General features: G+C 41.5%; 1 protein-coding gene across 11 annotated transcripts in view; it reads right to left on the reverse strand.

Moving 5' to 3' along the window:
* Window positions 1-18,425, reverse strand: part of TACC2 (transforming acidic coiled-coil containing protein 2) — a 272,500-nt gene that overhangs the window by 205,173 nt on the left and 48,902 nt on the right. For 8 of the 11 annotated variants that reach the window (XM_053309039.1, XM_053309041.1, XM_053309037.1 and 5 more), the window contains exons 3-5: window positions 18,224-18,423; window positions 16,257-16,385; window positions 2,490-8,108 (exon numbers count right to left, since the gene is read on the reverse strand). In XM_053309039.1, the coding sequence (XP_053165014.1) occupies window positions 2,490-8,108; window positions 16,257-16,385; window positions 18,224-18,423 (5,948 nt within the window). The remainder of the gene's footprint in view (window positions 1-2,489; window positions 8,109-16,256; window positions 16,386-18,223; window positions 18,424-18,425) is intronic. The other 3 variants (XM_053309046.1, XM_053309047.1, XM_053309040.1) reach the window with 2 other exon arrangements.

Raw genomic sequence — 18,425 nt, forward strand, 5'->3', positions numbered from 1 at the left:
CCTATAGCCACCCCATACCAGAAGCCATTGACAGACCTGTCCTCCATTAATTTGTCTAAGCCCCTTTTAATAGGAACAATATTAAAATTAATGGCAGACCTGTTTACGATTGAACCAGTTTTGCACATCCCTAACCAGGGTCCTGTCTAGGATGTGAAAAATGCAGTCCTGGATACAAATGTCCATTAATTTGGTAAATTGGGTTACAAGTTTTGTTTAATGAATTCTACCCACTGTTCTGGTGCTTCTACGTGTCATTGTATCTACAGGGTGTCAATGTTTAAAAGCCTCATATTCTTCCCCTTTCTTTGACACCAGTGTTGCTGACTGGCTAGCTCAGCTCTCTCTCTATGGCTCAATAAACCCCTTTCCCTCCATTCTGGATCATCCCTAGAATTAGAAAGGATGGTAGTGGGCCTCTGGGTTTAGCTGTGAAGTATATAGACAGACACAGCCTCCTTTTCTTTCATGGAAATGTTGGGGTCCCATTTCTCTCTGAACACTAATTTCCTGATGAAACACCTGTCGCCTTGTAAGGGTCCAGCTTTGCCAACAGGAAGTATCTCCTTGGCGGAGTAGCAGGAAGAAATGCAAGGTGCAATAGGCCTTCAAACACAACTGTGTTTTAGGATCTTAAGCCTCTATAGATAAGAGAAGCTTAAGATCTGTACCAGCTTCAAAAGAGCTCCAAAACACACCTGTTTAGCTTGGCCTTTAGTGGCCTTTAAAAGGTTTTTAATTGTTTAATTGTAATTGTTTTTAATGGGTTATTTATTTTGTTTTTATCTGTTTTATTTAGGTGAGCTGCCTAGAACCATATGGGTGTGGCAGTATAAACATTGAATAAACAAACAAACAAAATAATTTGTCCTTTATTATTAAAAGTGGCCATGAATCAAAAGATCTGCTGAATGCTGTAACTGGGGACACCAAGTATAGAATAAAAACTTTCCAAGTTCAACTGCATTTGAACAAGGGTCATTTTGTAAACTGTGAACACTTAGTACTTAATTAGTTTACTTACAGTACTACAAAGTAAAACACTTAATGCAGGTTTCTTACATTTCTCACCTGCACTTGTGTTACTGTCAGCATATTTATTTTACATACTTGATTCTGTTTATTGAGGTGAAACACTCCTAACTCATTATAGAGGGAAATCTGCAAAACAACCACCAAGCTCCACTGTTGAGCACTCTTTGCAATCCTGGTAAAAAGAAAAAGTAGGGTTTTTTAATTGACACCCCACATTGATGGTTGTTTCCAGGAATTCTCTCCCACAAATGTGACAAAGCTATTCTAATGACATAGACTCCCACTAAGAGTGATGATCCTGAAAAGTCTGCTGCTTCAAATCTGGTAGGCATAGAGACTTTTAAAAAATAATTCTCCCACAATCCTAGACAAACTTTGCATATTTTAGATATCCATCTACCTTTCTCTTTTGCTACTGGGTGTTGTCTTTTGGCTGTTATCCTTCTCCCCTTGCTGTGGAGCATAACTGAACTCTTAATGAGTCCCAGGTGCTTCCTCTGGGGCAGAACTAGGCACCTAAATATCCTGGGCATGCAAATCCCAGATTAAAAATCTCACAAATCCGGTCCCAAATGAAGGTAAAGGTAAAGCTGTGCCATCAACTCGGTAGCGACTCCTGGCGACCACATACCCATGTGGTTCTCTTTGGTAGGCATTTACCATTGCCATCTCCTGAGCAGTATGCAATGATGCCTTTCAGCATCTTCCTAAATTGCCGCTGCCTGATATAGGTGTTTCCCATAGTCTGGGAAACATACTAGCGGGGATTAGAACCAGCATTCTCTTGCTCCCTAGGCAAGTTACTTCCCCACTATTAACTGCAGCCTCAATTAACCAAATGTCCTATGAGATACTGATTATGGGTTACCAAATAATAAAGTAATAAGTCAATGAGGCATTGCAGAATACTAGAGAACCTTCTAGTAACAAGTCTGAGTATTCCAAGTTAACTTTCCAAACAATATAAGAGCAAAGCACTAGGATAAGTAAGAACAGGTACCTATAAAAAAAAAAAGTCTGTAGCTTCCTGTACTGCAAATTTTGACTGATTTTTAGGTGCCAATGTTTTGGGGTACCTACAAATCTGATTTACTTATGACAGTTGACAAATCTGATTTACCTGACCTTACAAATCACAAAATATATTTTTATGTACATTTCAGAGCTAGGAAATATGTGGAAAGAGCTGCTGAAACCACAGCTCTTCACCAGTTCCAGTCTATGTCACTCCTCCCTGCATCAATCCATGAACATTTTCTTGAAATAAGATCAAATTCCATAGAAAGAATTCATTTTCCTTCAGGAAAGCTTAAAAAAAATCTATTCCTTGCTTAACTCAATGCTATAAAGAAATCAGCCTTCCACTGTCCCCACCCCCCATTAAATGTTATCAGATTTGAATTTCAGCCCACTGGCAAATATCTTTTACAGTTTATTTTAAACAAGCACTGTACCTTTCTTCAGATAATCCCTCTGTGGACATATTTTGAAGTTCACTGGAGAGAATTTGCTTAGGGTCATTGAACAAAGTGGCTGATTCTTTTCCCTGTTCATCCTGAAGGAACTTCTCATGTGCCAATTTCTCTTCTCTGCACTGAGCAGCTGAAGAAACTTCAGTGTCTGTACTCATAAGACACACATCCTGCTCCATCCCTTGAACAGCTTCTGAATGCTTTTTCGCATCAGTCCCTTGATCGCATTCGATGGATTGCCTAGATGAGTCACCGTCATCAGTGAATAATGTCCTTGTAATACCTGTTTTAGGGGTGTCAACAGAAATATGTGCTTCTGTTTCTTCTGTGCTCAACATGGTGTCATTTGCTTCTTCCACACACCCCTTACTCACACGGCTGGGTTCTGGTTTGCAGTCACCTGGGGAGTAATCATCAGGGCTTACTTCATTTTTCAAATAATCTATTAGCCCATGTATTGCTGTGCCCTGTCCTTGCTTTTGGACTTGAGCCTCTACTGACATCTGCAGGCATTTTGTACTTCCCAAGGTATCCAGCACCACTGCTTCATCCTGGAGTGCATTTTTGTCCAAAAGATTTTCACCAGGCAACATCCTGGGCTGTTCAGTTTGTACTTTAGGCTCACAAATGTCATCTAGAAGTGATGGCAAAGCTGGCAAAGCAGTGAGGTTAACACCTTCTTTGTTGTCCTTGTCTCCACTTGGCATTGGGAAATGGCATTGGTTTTCAAAATGTATTAGCTGTTCTTTAGATAAACCCGGTTCTGCATTACCTGGACTAATTAAATTGCTTTCCTCTGCAGCAGTAGTACTGTCAAACTCAGTTTTTGGAACATCTTCTGAAGCGGCAATAATCATTATAGACAGTTCATTGTCAGAAGCAGGAGTAAGATTCAATGTTTCTGGGCTCCAAGAATGAGCCGGTTGTAGCTCAGGTGTTTCTAGGCTCATCTGATTGCCACTATTTATAACACAAACACATTCACTTTCCTCCACCTTCATCTTACTACTGCTTGAGCTATTTACCTTGCTGTGTAACTTCATCTGAGATTTGTCACTTAAACATTCCTTGATAGAGATCATTTCTGGAAAGGTATCCGATAAACAATATTCATGAATGCTTGTCACTGGTTTTTCTTCCTGAACTATCTTCTCTTGAGTAGCTCTGTTGAAAATCCCAGACCCTAAAGGCAACGTGAATCCTTCTGTTTTATGGTTACTATCTCGTTCTTCATTTTCATTGCTTCCATCAACAGCTTCCAATACCTGCATAAAGTCTGGTATTTCTTTAACCACGGGGCTATCCCTGCCACCTGCATTGTTTTCAGCCGAAGGGTGGGGTAACTCTGCAGTCAGAGCACTTCGAACTGTTTTCTCAAATATTTTGCTAATATGCTCCCTGAAATCAAAAAAGCCCATACCGAAGGCCCTGGAAGTGGGAAAATTACACTCCTTTTCAGAGGTCTCTGCATGCTGCTTAGGAATATCTGTTTCCATCTTGGGGATGCTAACATTATCTACAAAAACAAATTTGCTTTTTTCTGCATTCCCTGTGTTTTTTACGATCTCACTGTGCTTGTCATCTGTACAGGTAATATTTGTTGCAATACCCTCATTACAGCCTGCTTGCTTACCAAGAGATGAAAGGCTCAGAAGTCTCTCTTCTAAGCTTGAAAAGCTGACGTGAGATTCTCCCGAGCTGTCACACTGCTGGGCTTTGATGTTTTCATCACTGTTTGCTCCTTTTGTTTTAATTGCAGCGATCTCAGTCTGCAGCTTCTTTAAATTAAATGGTGACAAACTTCCTTCAAACTGCCCCATCTCAACAGAATCTTGCACAGTCTCTTCTGAATGGAACCCTTGGTTAGGAAGCACATATTCTTTCCCAGATTCTGAGACTGCCTTTGAAGGAATATTGTCTGAATCCAGTACTTCAGGGTTCATTTGATCTGCTGTGCTTTTCTCTGTTGAAGTATCCTCTAAACATAAAGGTGAAGCAGCAGCAGCGGCAGAAACCTGCAGATCAGAACTGGTATCTACAACATGTTGGCATGCTGTAACTTCCAGCTCATCTCTCTGTAATTCACACACAATGCCATCATTCATGCAGTTTGTAGGTTGCTGGCTCACTCCGGTGTGCTGATCACATGGAAGTGCCAGTGTAGAAAGATCTGTTAGTTGTGCTTGAGAGCCATCAGGTGGAAACTCAGTCTTTTGAATACTATCTGTTCTATACAAAGTATTGTTAGAAGTGGATTCAGATAACACAGGAGGATATTCCTGAGCAGTTATGAAAGTAACATCCCTTTCAAAACTCGTTTTTCCATGTTCATCATCTTTCATGATTATTTCATCGACTAAACTCATACCCTCTTTTATTTCTATATCTGAAGTTTTTTCTGCCAGTTCTGTTGTCCTACTTGGCAGGTCAAGGTCATTTCTGCTGCTCTTAGAATCATCTTCTGCACACGTTATTTTGAAATCCATCAGCAAAGTTTGTGGCACAACACTGGCAGGGACTGTTTTCTCTGTCCCTGGAATGCATTCTGCAGCACTGATATTGCTTCTATTGGGGCTGTCTGCCACTCCACATAAACCACCTGTTTGCCTGTTTAGGGTACATTCTTTAGCAAATACATCATGAAAACCTGCTTCTTCATGAAGACTGTCTGAAATCAAATAATTAGAATCCTCCTGCTTCAACTTGCTTGACAAGGAACATTTAAGAGGGCTGTTTTCTGCCTTTGCATCTATTAGAGCTTGGAAGTTGCTGTCTTGCACAGCATCTCCCATGGATTCAAGAATACTTGGCAAAAGGGCATTTTTATCTGCAACAGTTGTGGGATTGTTTGGTTTTGTCTCTTGCCCACAAAATACTGTTTGGGGTTTGGGTAGAATGTTTCCAATTACTTCCACTTCGCTTCCACATTGCTCCTGATGGTCACTGGGTTTGCTTAACTCCAGTGAATGTTCCCTTTGGGGACATGTTCCATTAGGCTCTTCTTCATCAGAACCTGTAGCTGTTTTAAGATGGTCAGTTTCAAGGGTTTTGAGTTCTGTGTTTGAACTTTGCTGTTGATTATTGCAGAGATTGCTGCTCTCTTTTTGTTCCACTGGCAAAGATGATATCAAAAGATCTGCCTTTTTTTGTACATCCACATCCTTGCTTGGAAGTGTTTCTAAAGATGCTTCACCATCATCGCTCATTGGTGGATAATTATGCTGCCTAATGCAGCTATCATGTAAGTCTCCAAAAATAAACTTCAGTTGCTGAGAACCAGTATCCTCTGAGCTTAGTGGTGGGCTATCAGAATAATCCTCTTTCATGCTTTGGTCATTTTTTTCAGTCACTTGTTCCTGCTGTAGGGAGTCCAGTGTGCTTTGGGGTTTCTGTGCCAAAGTTGTATCATCTGCCTGGCTTTTCATTTCTGTTTTGTATTCCTTGTGACCAGTTTCATTACTTTCTTTCATAGCCTCAACATTGCTTGGTTCAGCAGCAGTCACAGGTACAGAGACAGCATCGTCGTCCGATATTAGACTATGCTTTTTGCTTTCAGATGAAGATGTGTCTGCCTGGATGTTTGTTTTTTCTAATGAATCACATTCAGCAATCCCTGCCTGTTCTTTTGAGTCCTGATGCTCAAATTCTGCTTTATGAGCTGGTGTTTTTCCTTCAAATGCTGCATTCCCTTTAGATGTTATTTCATGCATAGCTTTGCCTTCCAACTCCCATTCAGTTCTTTTTGCAAATGTGTGTTCCCAGGATTCATCTCGTTTATTTTGCATAACAGCATTGTTCTCAGAGTACAGCAGCAGTGAACCATGCACATCTACTAAACTAACTTCCTCTGTCATGTTACAAGCTGGAGAGCTGAGTGCTATGTCTTCTGCATTGGGGTTCAAAAGCTCACAGCTCTTTGGGCATTCTTCCTCTGGTAAATGGACTGCTTCGACAAACAGAAGGCTTTTATCCTCTCTCTCATGTGTGGCTGTTTTCTCACTCTCTGATTGCTGTTCAGGTGATTTCTCTTCAGATGCATTAGGATTATATTCTGAACCACAGCCTCTTTTCAAACTGTTGCCACTGGCATCAGTTTTGACACTGTTTACTAGAGAGCTCCAGTAATCATGCCAGTTAGCATCAGGGCTGTCCTGCCTTTCGTTAATATCAAAGGTCAATAATGTTGTCTGAGAAAGGTTTGTCCCTTCAGGTGTAACAGGACTTGTTATAACTACTTTCTCCTGACTTCTACCCTCTCCCAAAGAAATGTCATCATTTTCCTCAGGTACTGTATTTTCTTTTTTGATAAAGTCAGGAAGCCTACTCTCGCTGGTGAAGTCTCTTCCATTTCCCCCCAGTGACAATCTTTTATCTACTGCAGAATCTTCCTTCATAAAGTTCACAATATTTTCTGGGTCAGATGGAGTGATGGTTTCTCCAGTCACACGCTCAACTGTTGTGCTTCCATCACTGTCAGCTTGCTCCATTTTGTGCTCAGATGTAGTACTAGCTTTTTGCAGTTCCTTTTCCTTAGGTGACAGGGGCTTGCTGGGAGGCTTGGAGTTTACCAGTAAACCTGCATTGTCATTTTCTCTTTCACAGACAAGCGGAGTTTCTGTTTTCTTACTAGTGGCTTGATGTGTGCACTGATTTTCAGATAGAGAATCCTTGATATTTTCTTTTATCACTGTTTGCAGGGGCATATCTGAATGGCTAAGGGACAAATTGGACACAGTGGCACAGGCCCCAAACTGCTCCCCACTTTTCTCAGGGAAAGCTTGTTTTGGTACATCACCTTTGCCTGTGGTTGAATTTCCACTACATTCATAGATGGTGGCTCTGAACTCAGCAAAACTCTGACCATCAACAACTGCTCCATATTTTTCAATGTCTGAACCTCCTGTTGTGGAATAATTTGGGATTAAGGTTTCCTTTTTCATTAGCAGGCTGCCTACACCATCTGTGATCTGTCCACCTAGTTTTATTGCAGCCTGCTCCTCGTGACCCACTTCCAAAACTCCTGCCTCCTGGCTGGTCTCCTGAGTGGTATCATAATCTCCCTCTTCTGTACTCTCGGGTAATGGGATGACATTTGCTTCCCTCTTGTCACTCAGCTGTTCACTCTGCTGTAATGGCTCTAATTCACTTGAAATGCCTTGTGCAATTCTAGCTCCTGGCAACCAAGTAGCATCTGAAGAAGAACTAAGTTCCAAGCCGAAATTACCTGACTCTCTCTTATCCTTTCTTGCAAAAGTGGCAGCATTCTGGTTAGCATCTAAGTCATTGTCCAGAGATACAGCAAGAGCAGTTTTTGTGTGTTTGTCATTCACAGAGGTTGGATATGGCACCAGGGCAGGTAAACCATCATAGCTACTTGTAAGACTCACTACAGTGTATTCCTTAGTGCATTCCACCAAGGGCACTGATACAGGCTGGCTTCCATTGTTTGTTTCTTCAACCCATCCCAGGAAGTCAGGCACAGCTTGTTCTTCTTGTTCATGCAAGATGTGACTCAACGCTGTTACCTCTGGAGGCACTGCAAGTCTGTTTGCGCTGGGTAATTCTTCAGTAGCAAAGCTACAGAGGGCTTCATTACTAAGGCTGCCAACAATGGAAACATGTATTCATTTAAAATTGGCATAAAGAACAGAAGACACACACAAAAAGATCATGCCACAGAAATTTCAAAGCCATGCAGCACATGCAGTGAAAAGCTGGCTGTCTCCTTTCATGAGGCAAGAGAGTCATAAAGTCTGCAATACTTCAGAGAGCATCATTACATGGAAATATACTCCCTCAGTGTTTTCTGCTGTCTATCACAATAGGTATGTGGATTAACTTTCTACAGATCATTTTTCTTCACGACTTTTTCTCTTCATTCCATAACAGAGAAAGACATACAATGAAACCTGAGATTAGTACAGAACATGGAAAACTCATGACTGAATTTTTGATGAGAGACAGCAGTATGGAGTGATGTTATTGTTCTTGGGTCAAAAAGGTTCAAGTTACTCAAGTTACACTCTTTTTGATGCACATTTCTGTCTCTTCCTGAATTACGCAATTGAGTCTGCAATCTTATACTTAATTACTTGAGAGTAACCCCATTGAATATAATGGGACCTATTGCTTAGTAAATATGTATAGAATTATGGTGCACAAGACCCAAATAAACCCAGGTGGCCATTCTGGCACCCAAGATTAAACATTAGGCACATAAGAGGAGCTCCTGTTTGGTCTAGATCAGGGGTGCACAACTCAAATGCCCCAGTGGGCCAGTCCAACCATGACTTGGCTTGCACGGGCCGAGGTCAATTTTCAGTGTATTATGACATTAAAATTATTAAAAACATTAATGGAAGCAACTGTTAGTTACAGTACTTACGGATCTTCCCCTTTGTCAAAGGACCCACAGTTTTAACCAAAGAGAGCACCCATAAAATAGGCCCTATCCCTGCTCGGTCAGTGGGGCACCTGGAGCGCATGCCAGCCCCAAATAAATATCAAGTCATCTCCTCCTCTTCCTCAATCACAGTTGATTTTAAGCTCCAATTCTAGGCATGCAGTCTTGGAGCTCTTCATGGATCTTGCTGTTAATAGTTCCTGTTAATGGATACTCCTACCTTGGAGCCAGCAAAAAGGTTCCTGTGGGCCAGATCTGGCCCCGGGGCCTTATGTTGTGCAGGCCTGGTCTAGATAGATCAACAAAATCTTTCTCATAGTGGCCAAACAGGTGCCTCTGGGAAACCCTAATGGTCAGGGGACTTTTTAGCACATGTGGACTTTGCTTTTAGGACCAAAGCAAACCTATATAGTAATACTGATGTTTGATTGCACTTGGATAGGCATGAACCACTCTTTCTTCTCTTAGAGAAGCTTATTTGCCAGTCCGGATATAGAGTTATGAAATATTCATCCAGTCTGAATTGGGCTTTTTAAAAACAAGTCTGCACACTTTAAAAAATTAGTGTTGAATGTGTTATTATACCCAAACTTTAGAAATACACCAAATAAGACCTATATGCAGAACGAAGATTGTCATCATATTGATGATATCAGTGCATATTCATTTGTAAGCTTTCTTCTTCTCTAAGGAACTGACAAGTACCCTGGAGTAAGGGAAGACAATTGAATTCACTCTCTGCTAGCTTCCTATCAGCCATCCTATCAGTTGCTCTACTTTCACAAACTGCACATTACATTTAAAGAATGATCAGCCCAGGCTGAATTTATTTTAGTCAATAGCAGCTGCAAAGATGGTCCCTGTGGCTTGGTACTGTGCCAGAGGGAGGCAGGGTTAACTTTCTCAAATCCCCTCACCATGATCCTGACCCAAAGGAGAACCCAGTTATTTTATTTCGGGGGCGGGGGGGAAGCCCTCATTGGTGTCAATGGCAGGTTTCTGCCACAGGGAAAATAGCAGGTGGACTGGGAAACCTTGAAGACTAGGGCCATGAGGGGGTTAATTCTCTCTCTCTCTCTCTCTCTCTCACTCACACACACACACATTTGCAGCCTCAATTTGCGGAAGACAAACTTACTGTTATTAGCTAAAAAAAACTAAGCATGTCAGGGTAATAATGCTTTACAGTATATGTCTTGTTTAGTGTGTCCCCAAGAGAATGGCCAGACAAGAGGGAGCATCTTCTCCTTCTCCAGCTGCCCCAAAGTAGCCTGTTGGTTACATCACTAGTTTATATGGAATGCCTGCCTAACCACGCTGGTCAACTGGAATTTGCTCCCCGTGACCACACAGAAAAAGTATCGTAAACTAGGAAAGAGCTGAATCTATCATTTCTTCCACAGCCTTTATATGCCACACATTAAATAAGGGCATGTGTGAACCAAAGGCCCGGTAAAAAATATGCTTTTGGCAAGTAACTTTTTAAGGACCTAGTTTCAAGTATTACCCTTGTGATTCTTAGCTGACCCCCCCCCCAAGCCCCCGCAAAAGCACAACTGTTTACAAGCCCAGTACTGGGGAATGCAGAATGAAGAATCCAGACAGGCACATTGTAGAGATGAGGCAGGAGGCAAATCCTCACTTTAAATGTTTTGGTAGAAAGGAAAGACAGTTTTGCCAAAGAGAGAGAAATATGTGTTGAGAGGAGTTCAATCACATGAGAGGGTAAACTCTTCAAATGCTTATAGGGGAGGGGGAAGGGATGTGCACCCATGGGTAGACATATAGTAAATGACAAAGACACAAGGCCTAAGAGGCTCATGTTATTAGCTTCCAGTGTTTCTGAGGACCCATTCGAATGACAACTGAAACAGTGGGTTGGCTTACCTGAGGTTAACCTCAGAAGCCAAAAATTATACCACAGACGATCTGGCAGCTGCAATTCCATTGCTTCCACCTGCAATTCCTCCTCCCTCTTCCAATGAGTGCATCACTTGCCCAGCAACCACTGGCTCTAATATGAGAGGGGACATGCTTGTCAGAGGAGCTTCTCCCCAGGTTACTGCATTCGAACAACACAATGGGGTCAGCAGAGTTGCAATTCCAGCAACGTACCAAACTTCAAACTGAGGGTTCAGTCTGTGGTTTGAAGGTGGCAACGGAACCATGGTTGTGGCATTTTCCCACATTCAGACGATGAGAAACGCCAATCTCAGGTAAGTGTAACTGAGGGTTGGCATGTATTCTGAACTGGGCCTAAGTTCTGATGCTAATAATCGAGGCTCACTTCCAAGTAAACATGGTTTAGGCTAGAATCCAAGACTTTAAAAACAGGATGGGCCACAGCATTTCTGCTCCTAATTGCATGTCTCTACCTTGTGTAAGGTCCAACAGGTTCAAGCACACTAGGAGTAGCCACTTCCCCACCCCCCCACCCCCGAATATGGATTTACAAGTTCATGACCTGTCTGGTCCCATGCTGATAATTTGATAGAGCTAGATTAGCAGACTCACTTACCAAAGCAGATTTTCAGGGAAGGGTGCTAAGCGGTTTAAACCTTATGCATTGATTATAGCACACTTAATACTTCTGTCCCTCTTCATATTGTATTTGAATTCAGTCTTGCTTGCTCATCTAACTCAGGCAAATTAAACTGCAGGATTTCAGAAGATTGCAAAAATGTAGTCCGAGGATGCTAGTGAAAGCTATTCTGGCCACAAACATATTGGGTTACTCAACAGTGTGAAGAGCTACATGTGGTCACTTCACCTTTGTTAGTTGATCTAGTGCCCCTCCCGACACCCCGCACTAAGATGGACTGGAATAAATTAAAGCTTATCTTTAGCATGTGTAATTACTTAGCTCCTCTTGAAAAACAGAGCAGGAAAAAACCATGTTCTGTTTAAGTTGCTTAATCTCACAGTCTATTCTGGCTTTGATCCATAAAACTGCAAACCAGTGAGGTCCTATTATCAACTATGCCACAAAGAGCATCAGGCATAAGCTGTTCCTACAGCTGAGACTGGGAAGGTCCCCACTAATGGATCATGGCAAGTATATTTATTTATTATATAGCACTAAAGCCTTCTACAGCATGCATGGCTGATATCTAAAATATTATTTATAATTTAATGTATTCTAATATAGCTAAAATATGGCTTCTTTCCATGAAAAGACACAAAGACAAATAACTGGTATGCAGGAGAAAACTACTAGTTGATTTCTGGAAACACTGAAAAAATTCAACTTTAAAAGTCTAGAGTCTTACTATCATCAATTTGCCTGGATTAACCTGTTATTATGGGGACTTCCGAAGCTAATAACTCAGGAAATACTGGATTGTTTTTTTCCACAACAGAGGATTCTACTTCAGCATATACCGGAAGTTTTAAAAACATTTAAATGGCCAATTTAAAAATTACAAGATATGTGATCCGATGACAACAAAAGCATAGCATATAGTTTTCTAGAGCTAAAGGGTCAGTTTTTAAACTGTTGCATCTCAGCTGTGTCTCTTCTTATGTAGCTGATGTCTGCAAACAGTCAGGCAGATCTGACAGATGGTTTCAGTTTTATGATCAATAGAATGTTTTGTTTGTAATGGTTAAAATAACTCATCTTAACTGTATTGTAATCTATGATTAAGAAATGAAAAGGGAATAAAGATCCCTTTATATGTGACAGTAAGCAACTGTATGGTAGTTGTAAACAACTAATCTCTATCATTGATACAGTTTAGATGTGATGTGGGAGCACATGTTTTTGCTTACACAAAAGCCATCCCTATATCTACACCCATGTGGGCCAACTGCTCATGGATCTCAGAGCTGCAGCTTCCAAACTCAGATAGCTCACTGATTATGGGTGTTAACACAAATCTGTTGTCTTTAAGGACTATGGATGTCCATGCCCAGATCCAGAAGACCTGTCAGAATTTCATGGAAGAAAGAATGTCAGGCATTGCCTCTTTACCCAAGATAATGCTGTTATGATGGGAAAAGCCACATCTGGTGGAATTTTTTCTTCAATGTAACTTTTAAAGTACATGCACATGTTCACAAAAGTGTATATAATGAACATATCATAGGTGTTCAGTGAGATGATGTACCCACTCGTGCCCCATCCACCAATGCCCACACATAGTGGCATTTAATTGTGATGTAACACAGGTCTTTCTGTGTGATAAGCCCATACATACAATCCATACTGCTCAACACTGGAGACTACAAATTGTGCTTTTTAAGCATCAGAATGGGTCACATTCATAAAATGTCAGGTGTGCACTGAGGCTGGGAACTCTGTTTGAATGGCTCATTTACTTTTGCGTCCATGTACACCAGCCTTTAAAAATACACAAACCCTTTCAGGGTTCAAGGCTGGCAAGGTCACAAACCATGTTCCAATGTAATGTCTGAATTTAATGTTTTCCCACTTGGGTTTAGTGGATTAACTATCTCAACAAGCTGAAAAGTCTTCATATTTGCTGAACAATGCCTTTCACCCTTATGGAATCAATATTAAAGAAGAGATCAAATAGAACAACCACAGTTAGCAGACAGCCTCTTCCACCCACTCTGTTGTTATGAAGTTGCTGGGTTAATGCAAGCACTCAGGCCTTGGTGCCCTAGACAAAAGTGGCCTCTGCTATATCAAGCAGCAGAGTCATGCAAAAAATTAGACCAGTGGGAAAGCCACCTGGCAAACATGGAGATACCCCCAGTGAATCATGTGCATGAGTATGAGTTCCTGACAAACCAAATGCAAAAAGCATGTGAGTGGAGTAACCTTTTGTCTACTCAGACACCTCAAAATGCAATCAAAGACAGGGCCCCAAAGCAGTTATGCAGTCTAGTCACAACAGAGCTCTTTTGTCCTGCACTACCACTGAACAGCCACAGATGCACCCACACCCATCTCAGGCCCAGACTCCTTTGTCCTTTTCAGACTTTAACATCTACCTGACTTCGTAATTTTGCAGGGGATGCAACCTAACAATAGATGCCATTTCCCCAATTCTTTTGTGTGTGTCATCCAGGCAGCAGCATTGCCCAGTGATACTGCTGTGGGCAGGGGCGTATCTAGGGTAGGGCAGGCAGGGCACGTGCTCCGGGCGCCACTTGAAGGGGGTGCCATTTTGTAAAATTAAAAAAAAAAATTTAAATGACTGCCGAAAACAAAATGGCTGCCATGCATGCTCAAATGGCCTCTGTGACGCCCTAGGTCATGCCAGGCATTGCAGAGGCCATTTGAGCATGCACGGTGGCCATTTTGTTTTCAGTGGCCATTTTTCTAAAAAAAGATTATTTTTAAAAATGGCCACTGCACATGCTCAAATGGTACCTGCGAGGCCCTAGGGGCCAGTGGTGGGAAGGGGAACCTTTGCAACTGCCCCCCACAGCCTTTAGGAAGCCCCTCCAAAGGGACAACAGGTTAAAAAAATTAATATAATATAAGTCACTGTACACATATTCAGATTGGCACTATGTACAGAGAATCAGGGCTTGTGAATACTGAGCTGACGCTTATGAGCTAAGATTGTATTCATTTGCTCTTACTTTGCTTCTTGTGTTAAGTGAGTTAAATGTGATGTCTTAATAATATGACTATTAATGGTGAGTTTGTCTTCGAATCAGTGTCAAATCCTTAATATTAAGGCCCACTGGGAGTTTCTTGTTCTCTTTCTCTCATTTTAACTGTCTTTCTGAAATACTAGAATATATTCCAAGCAGTGACACAGTTTACTCTGCATATCCTTTAATTATTTTCGGAGTATCTGGGAAAAGTCAAATTCTCCATTGATTTTTAAAACTTATGTAATAGTGATGCTACAATGCATAGCAGAGAATTAGACAGACACTTCTGTTTAGTTTTCCAAGTACACCTCCACATAGTATTTGGGTATTTCATGCACCCCAGCATACTGAAATTTGTAGTTTTCCAGCATTTTTTGGTCTGGCTACGTCCACTGCTAAATAGTTTTTGAAATATTAAAAGATTAACGAGCCTGACTTGTATTTTTCAGCTGATATTAGGGTAAAGTTATCTGAAAGATGGGTGTCAGATGCTTGGACAGGGGGGTGCAATTTCAGTGCTTGCCCTAGGCGCTATTTTCCCTAGATACGCCTCTGGCTGTGGGAGTTTGGTAGGGCCAGCTGCCAGCTACTGCTCTGGAGATAGCATCCAGCAGAGTCCCTGTTTTGCACTCACATCATTCTCCTTCTAAAGCTGTATCACTGGGCTACTGAGCTCTAAGCTGGTACCCTGGACTGTGGAGTTCAGAATCACTACTCAGTTACTGAACTGAAATAATTAGCCTTGAGCTTTTCTTGCGCGGACAACTGGAGGAGAAACCTGCTCTGTCCTGTCCTGGGTGGTCTTGGAACCCAGAGCCTTTGGATCACTTCCCATGTGGGCCTGCTACAGGATTATTTCTGTGCTTGACTGCCTGAGAACCCTCTGAACTCTTGAGTCGAAACCTTAGTCCTGAGCAGAGCCCCTAATAAAAGCTTTTGAGACTGGAATATTCTCTGTGTTAGGTAGCCACAGGCAAATCCTTGTGCCTGACTGCCTGAGAACCCCAGTGCTGCCCTTGTTAATGAGAGAGCACAAGGAATCATACCAACAGCTGTTAGTGTGACGCCAGCACCCCATTGCCTCTCCTTTGGCAAAACCTTTGTGAAGGACCCAAACATCTCCCCCTCCCTTTGGTATTGCACACTAAACAGCATATACGAACAACCACCAACATGCTCTTTCCCTTCTACTCTACTCTCTTTCTGCCCACACTCCAAGGAAGCTGTTTGGCTATTAGAGACTTTAACCCCCCCCCCCACTCCTTATATAGTCCCTAAGAGCTGCCTTCACTCTCTGTACAACAGCTAGTGAGGTTGCCAAATGCCAACATTTGCATTGTGCTCCTGCTGTATCAATAAGCTTTATTACTTTTCTTTTTTTGAGATAATTCATCCAACTCAATCTAAAAGCATAGGTACACATGTGGGCAGTGTACACATGTATGAGCAAGTGTCATAACAACACCAAGAAGTTAAATAACTACAGAAATGAGCAACAACTACAGTAATGCCACCAGAAACATGCAGAAGTGAAGCTACACTCTGCCATCCAGAACAAGAACCCCATAAACAACTTCAAGCTATAGATGCTGTGATGTTTTAAAATTACAGAATAAGTTTACTTAGCTAGTACTATCCTTTTAGGAGCCACAAGCAAGCATTAATAGAAGTTTTCACATGCACACAGAATGAACAATTGTGTTTCTTCAAGCCAGCTAGAAAGGTCCACACAATATTTTGGTAGGTTATTGCTCACACTTGGTATATTGTACCTGCTTATGACTGGGGCCTGGGACCCTGAATCTTCACTTACATCAAGCCCAGCAAAGAGAAGATTATTTGGGATAAGTGCCTGATAGGGATCCCATTCTTTCCAGTCAGACACTACTGGCCAGCCCCCTCTGGCAGAAAAGGTTCAGGAAAAGAAAAGCATTAAACACATTCCAGAAAATAATCCTAAAATGACGGAAGTTATTCTGGCATGCAACCGATTGTCCTCAGAATGTTATTCCTTATATCACTTTGTATCGATGCCATTTTCTGTGTTCGATTAACTTTAAATAGGATACTAACAAATGCAATTCTCAATCCAATTCAATACTTCCACAATATTTGGCTATAGTTTCTTGCAGAAGAGAAACTCTTACTTGTCTCCTCTCCTTGTGTTTAGCCATAAAAACATTGCTAGCCTCCTTCCTGAAAGAGTACCATGCTTCATAGAAAGGAAAACAAGTCAAACATTGAGATAGTTGCATTAATGAATGAGTAGTGCATTAAACAATGCAGGCTTAATTACCCACCACTCAGGTAGCTGGAAAGTTACAAACTCTGAAGTTAAATTCAGAGTTTATTAGAAAATGTGTGGCACCCGAGAGATTAGGCACTACATACAAAAGTAATCATACTTGTATACTGTGTGCAGGGGCGTATCTAGGGTGGGGCAGGCAGGGTATGTGCCCCGGGCACCACTCTAAGGGGGGCGCCATTTTTTAAAATTAATTTTTAAAAAAAGAATGGCCGCTGAAAACAAAATGGCCACCGTGCATGCTCAAATGGCCTCTGTGACGCCCTAGGCCATACCAGGCCTCGCAGAGGCCATTTGAGCATGTACGGTGGCCATTTTGTTTTTAGTGGCCATTTTAAAAAAAAATTAATGGTCACTCCACATGCTCAAATGGTCCCTGCAAGGCTCTAGAGGCTAGCAGGGGGAGGGGGAAACTTTGCAGACCCCCCCCACAGCCTTTAGGAAGCCCCCCAAAGGGGCTACAGGTAATTAAAATAATAATAATAATATAAGTCAGTGTACACATATTTAGTTTGGCACTATGTACAGAGAATCAGGGCTTGTGAATACTGAGCTGAAGCTTATGAGCTAGGATTGTATTCATTTGCTCTTACTTTGCTTCTTGTGATAAGTGAGTTAAATGTGATGTCTTAATAATATGACTATTAATGGTGAGTTTGTCTTCGAATCAGTGTGAAAACCTTAGTATGAAGGCCCAGTGGGAGTTTCTTGCTCTCTTTCTCTCATTTTAACTGTCTTTCTCAAAGACTAGAATATATTCCAAGCAGTGACACAGTTTACTCTGCATATCCTTTAATTATTTTCAGAGTTTCTGGGAAAAGTCAAATTCTCCATTTATTTTTAATACTTGTGTAATAGTGATGCTACAATGCATAGTAGAGAATTAGACAGGCACTTCTGTTTAGTTTTCCAAGTACACCTCCACATAGTATCTGGATATTTCATGAGCCCCAGCATACTGAAATTTGTAGTTTTCCAGCATTTTTTGGTCTGGCTACATCCACTGCTAAATAGTTTTTGAAAGATTAAAAGATTAACAAGCTTGACTTGCATTTTTCAGCTGATATTGTGTTAAAGTTACCCGAAAGATGGGTGTCATATGTTTGGACATGGGGCGCAATTTCAATGTTTTCCCTAGGCGCTATTTTCCCAAGATATGCCTCTGACTGTGTGTTAACCCAAAGCAACCACATCCAGATTCTAGATTCGCAGTCACAAAGGTGGATTAGAATTCTCACTTCAACATAAGCATGCACTGAAATGATATTAAATAAAACAAAAACTTCCCTTTTATTACACTGGAGTTAGTGAGGTATGAAGTTACTTTCAAGTCTAAAGTGTTAACTGGGTTACTACATATAAATCTCTTGGGCAATAACCCTATTCATTGGATGCATTCTGTCATTAGCAATGTAAAGCAATGTCAGTGCTTACCCTGCTGTATCTCCTGCAGTTAAGGAAGAGCCATTATCAGGCAGAGGGAGTGAAGCAGCAGAATCTAAAGGTAAGGTGTCCAAGTTGTCTTGCCTTCCAAGTCTGTCTGTACTCTTTTTCCTTTGCCTTTTCTTTTTTACTTCTCTTTCATTGCCAGGTAGTGGGGCTGAATCTGGAACTGAAGGAGCTGGTGGAATATCCT

This window comes from Hemicordylus capensis, chromosome 3, assembly GCF_027244095.1.
Source record: "Hemicordylus capensis ecotype Gifberg chromosome 3, rHemCap1.1.pri, whole genome shotgun sequence".
Classification (NCBI taxonomy): Eukaryota; Metazoa; Chordata; class Lepidosauria; order Squamata; family Cordylidae; genus Hemicordylus; species Hemicordylus capensis.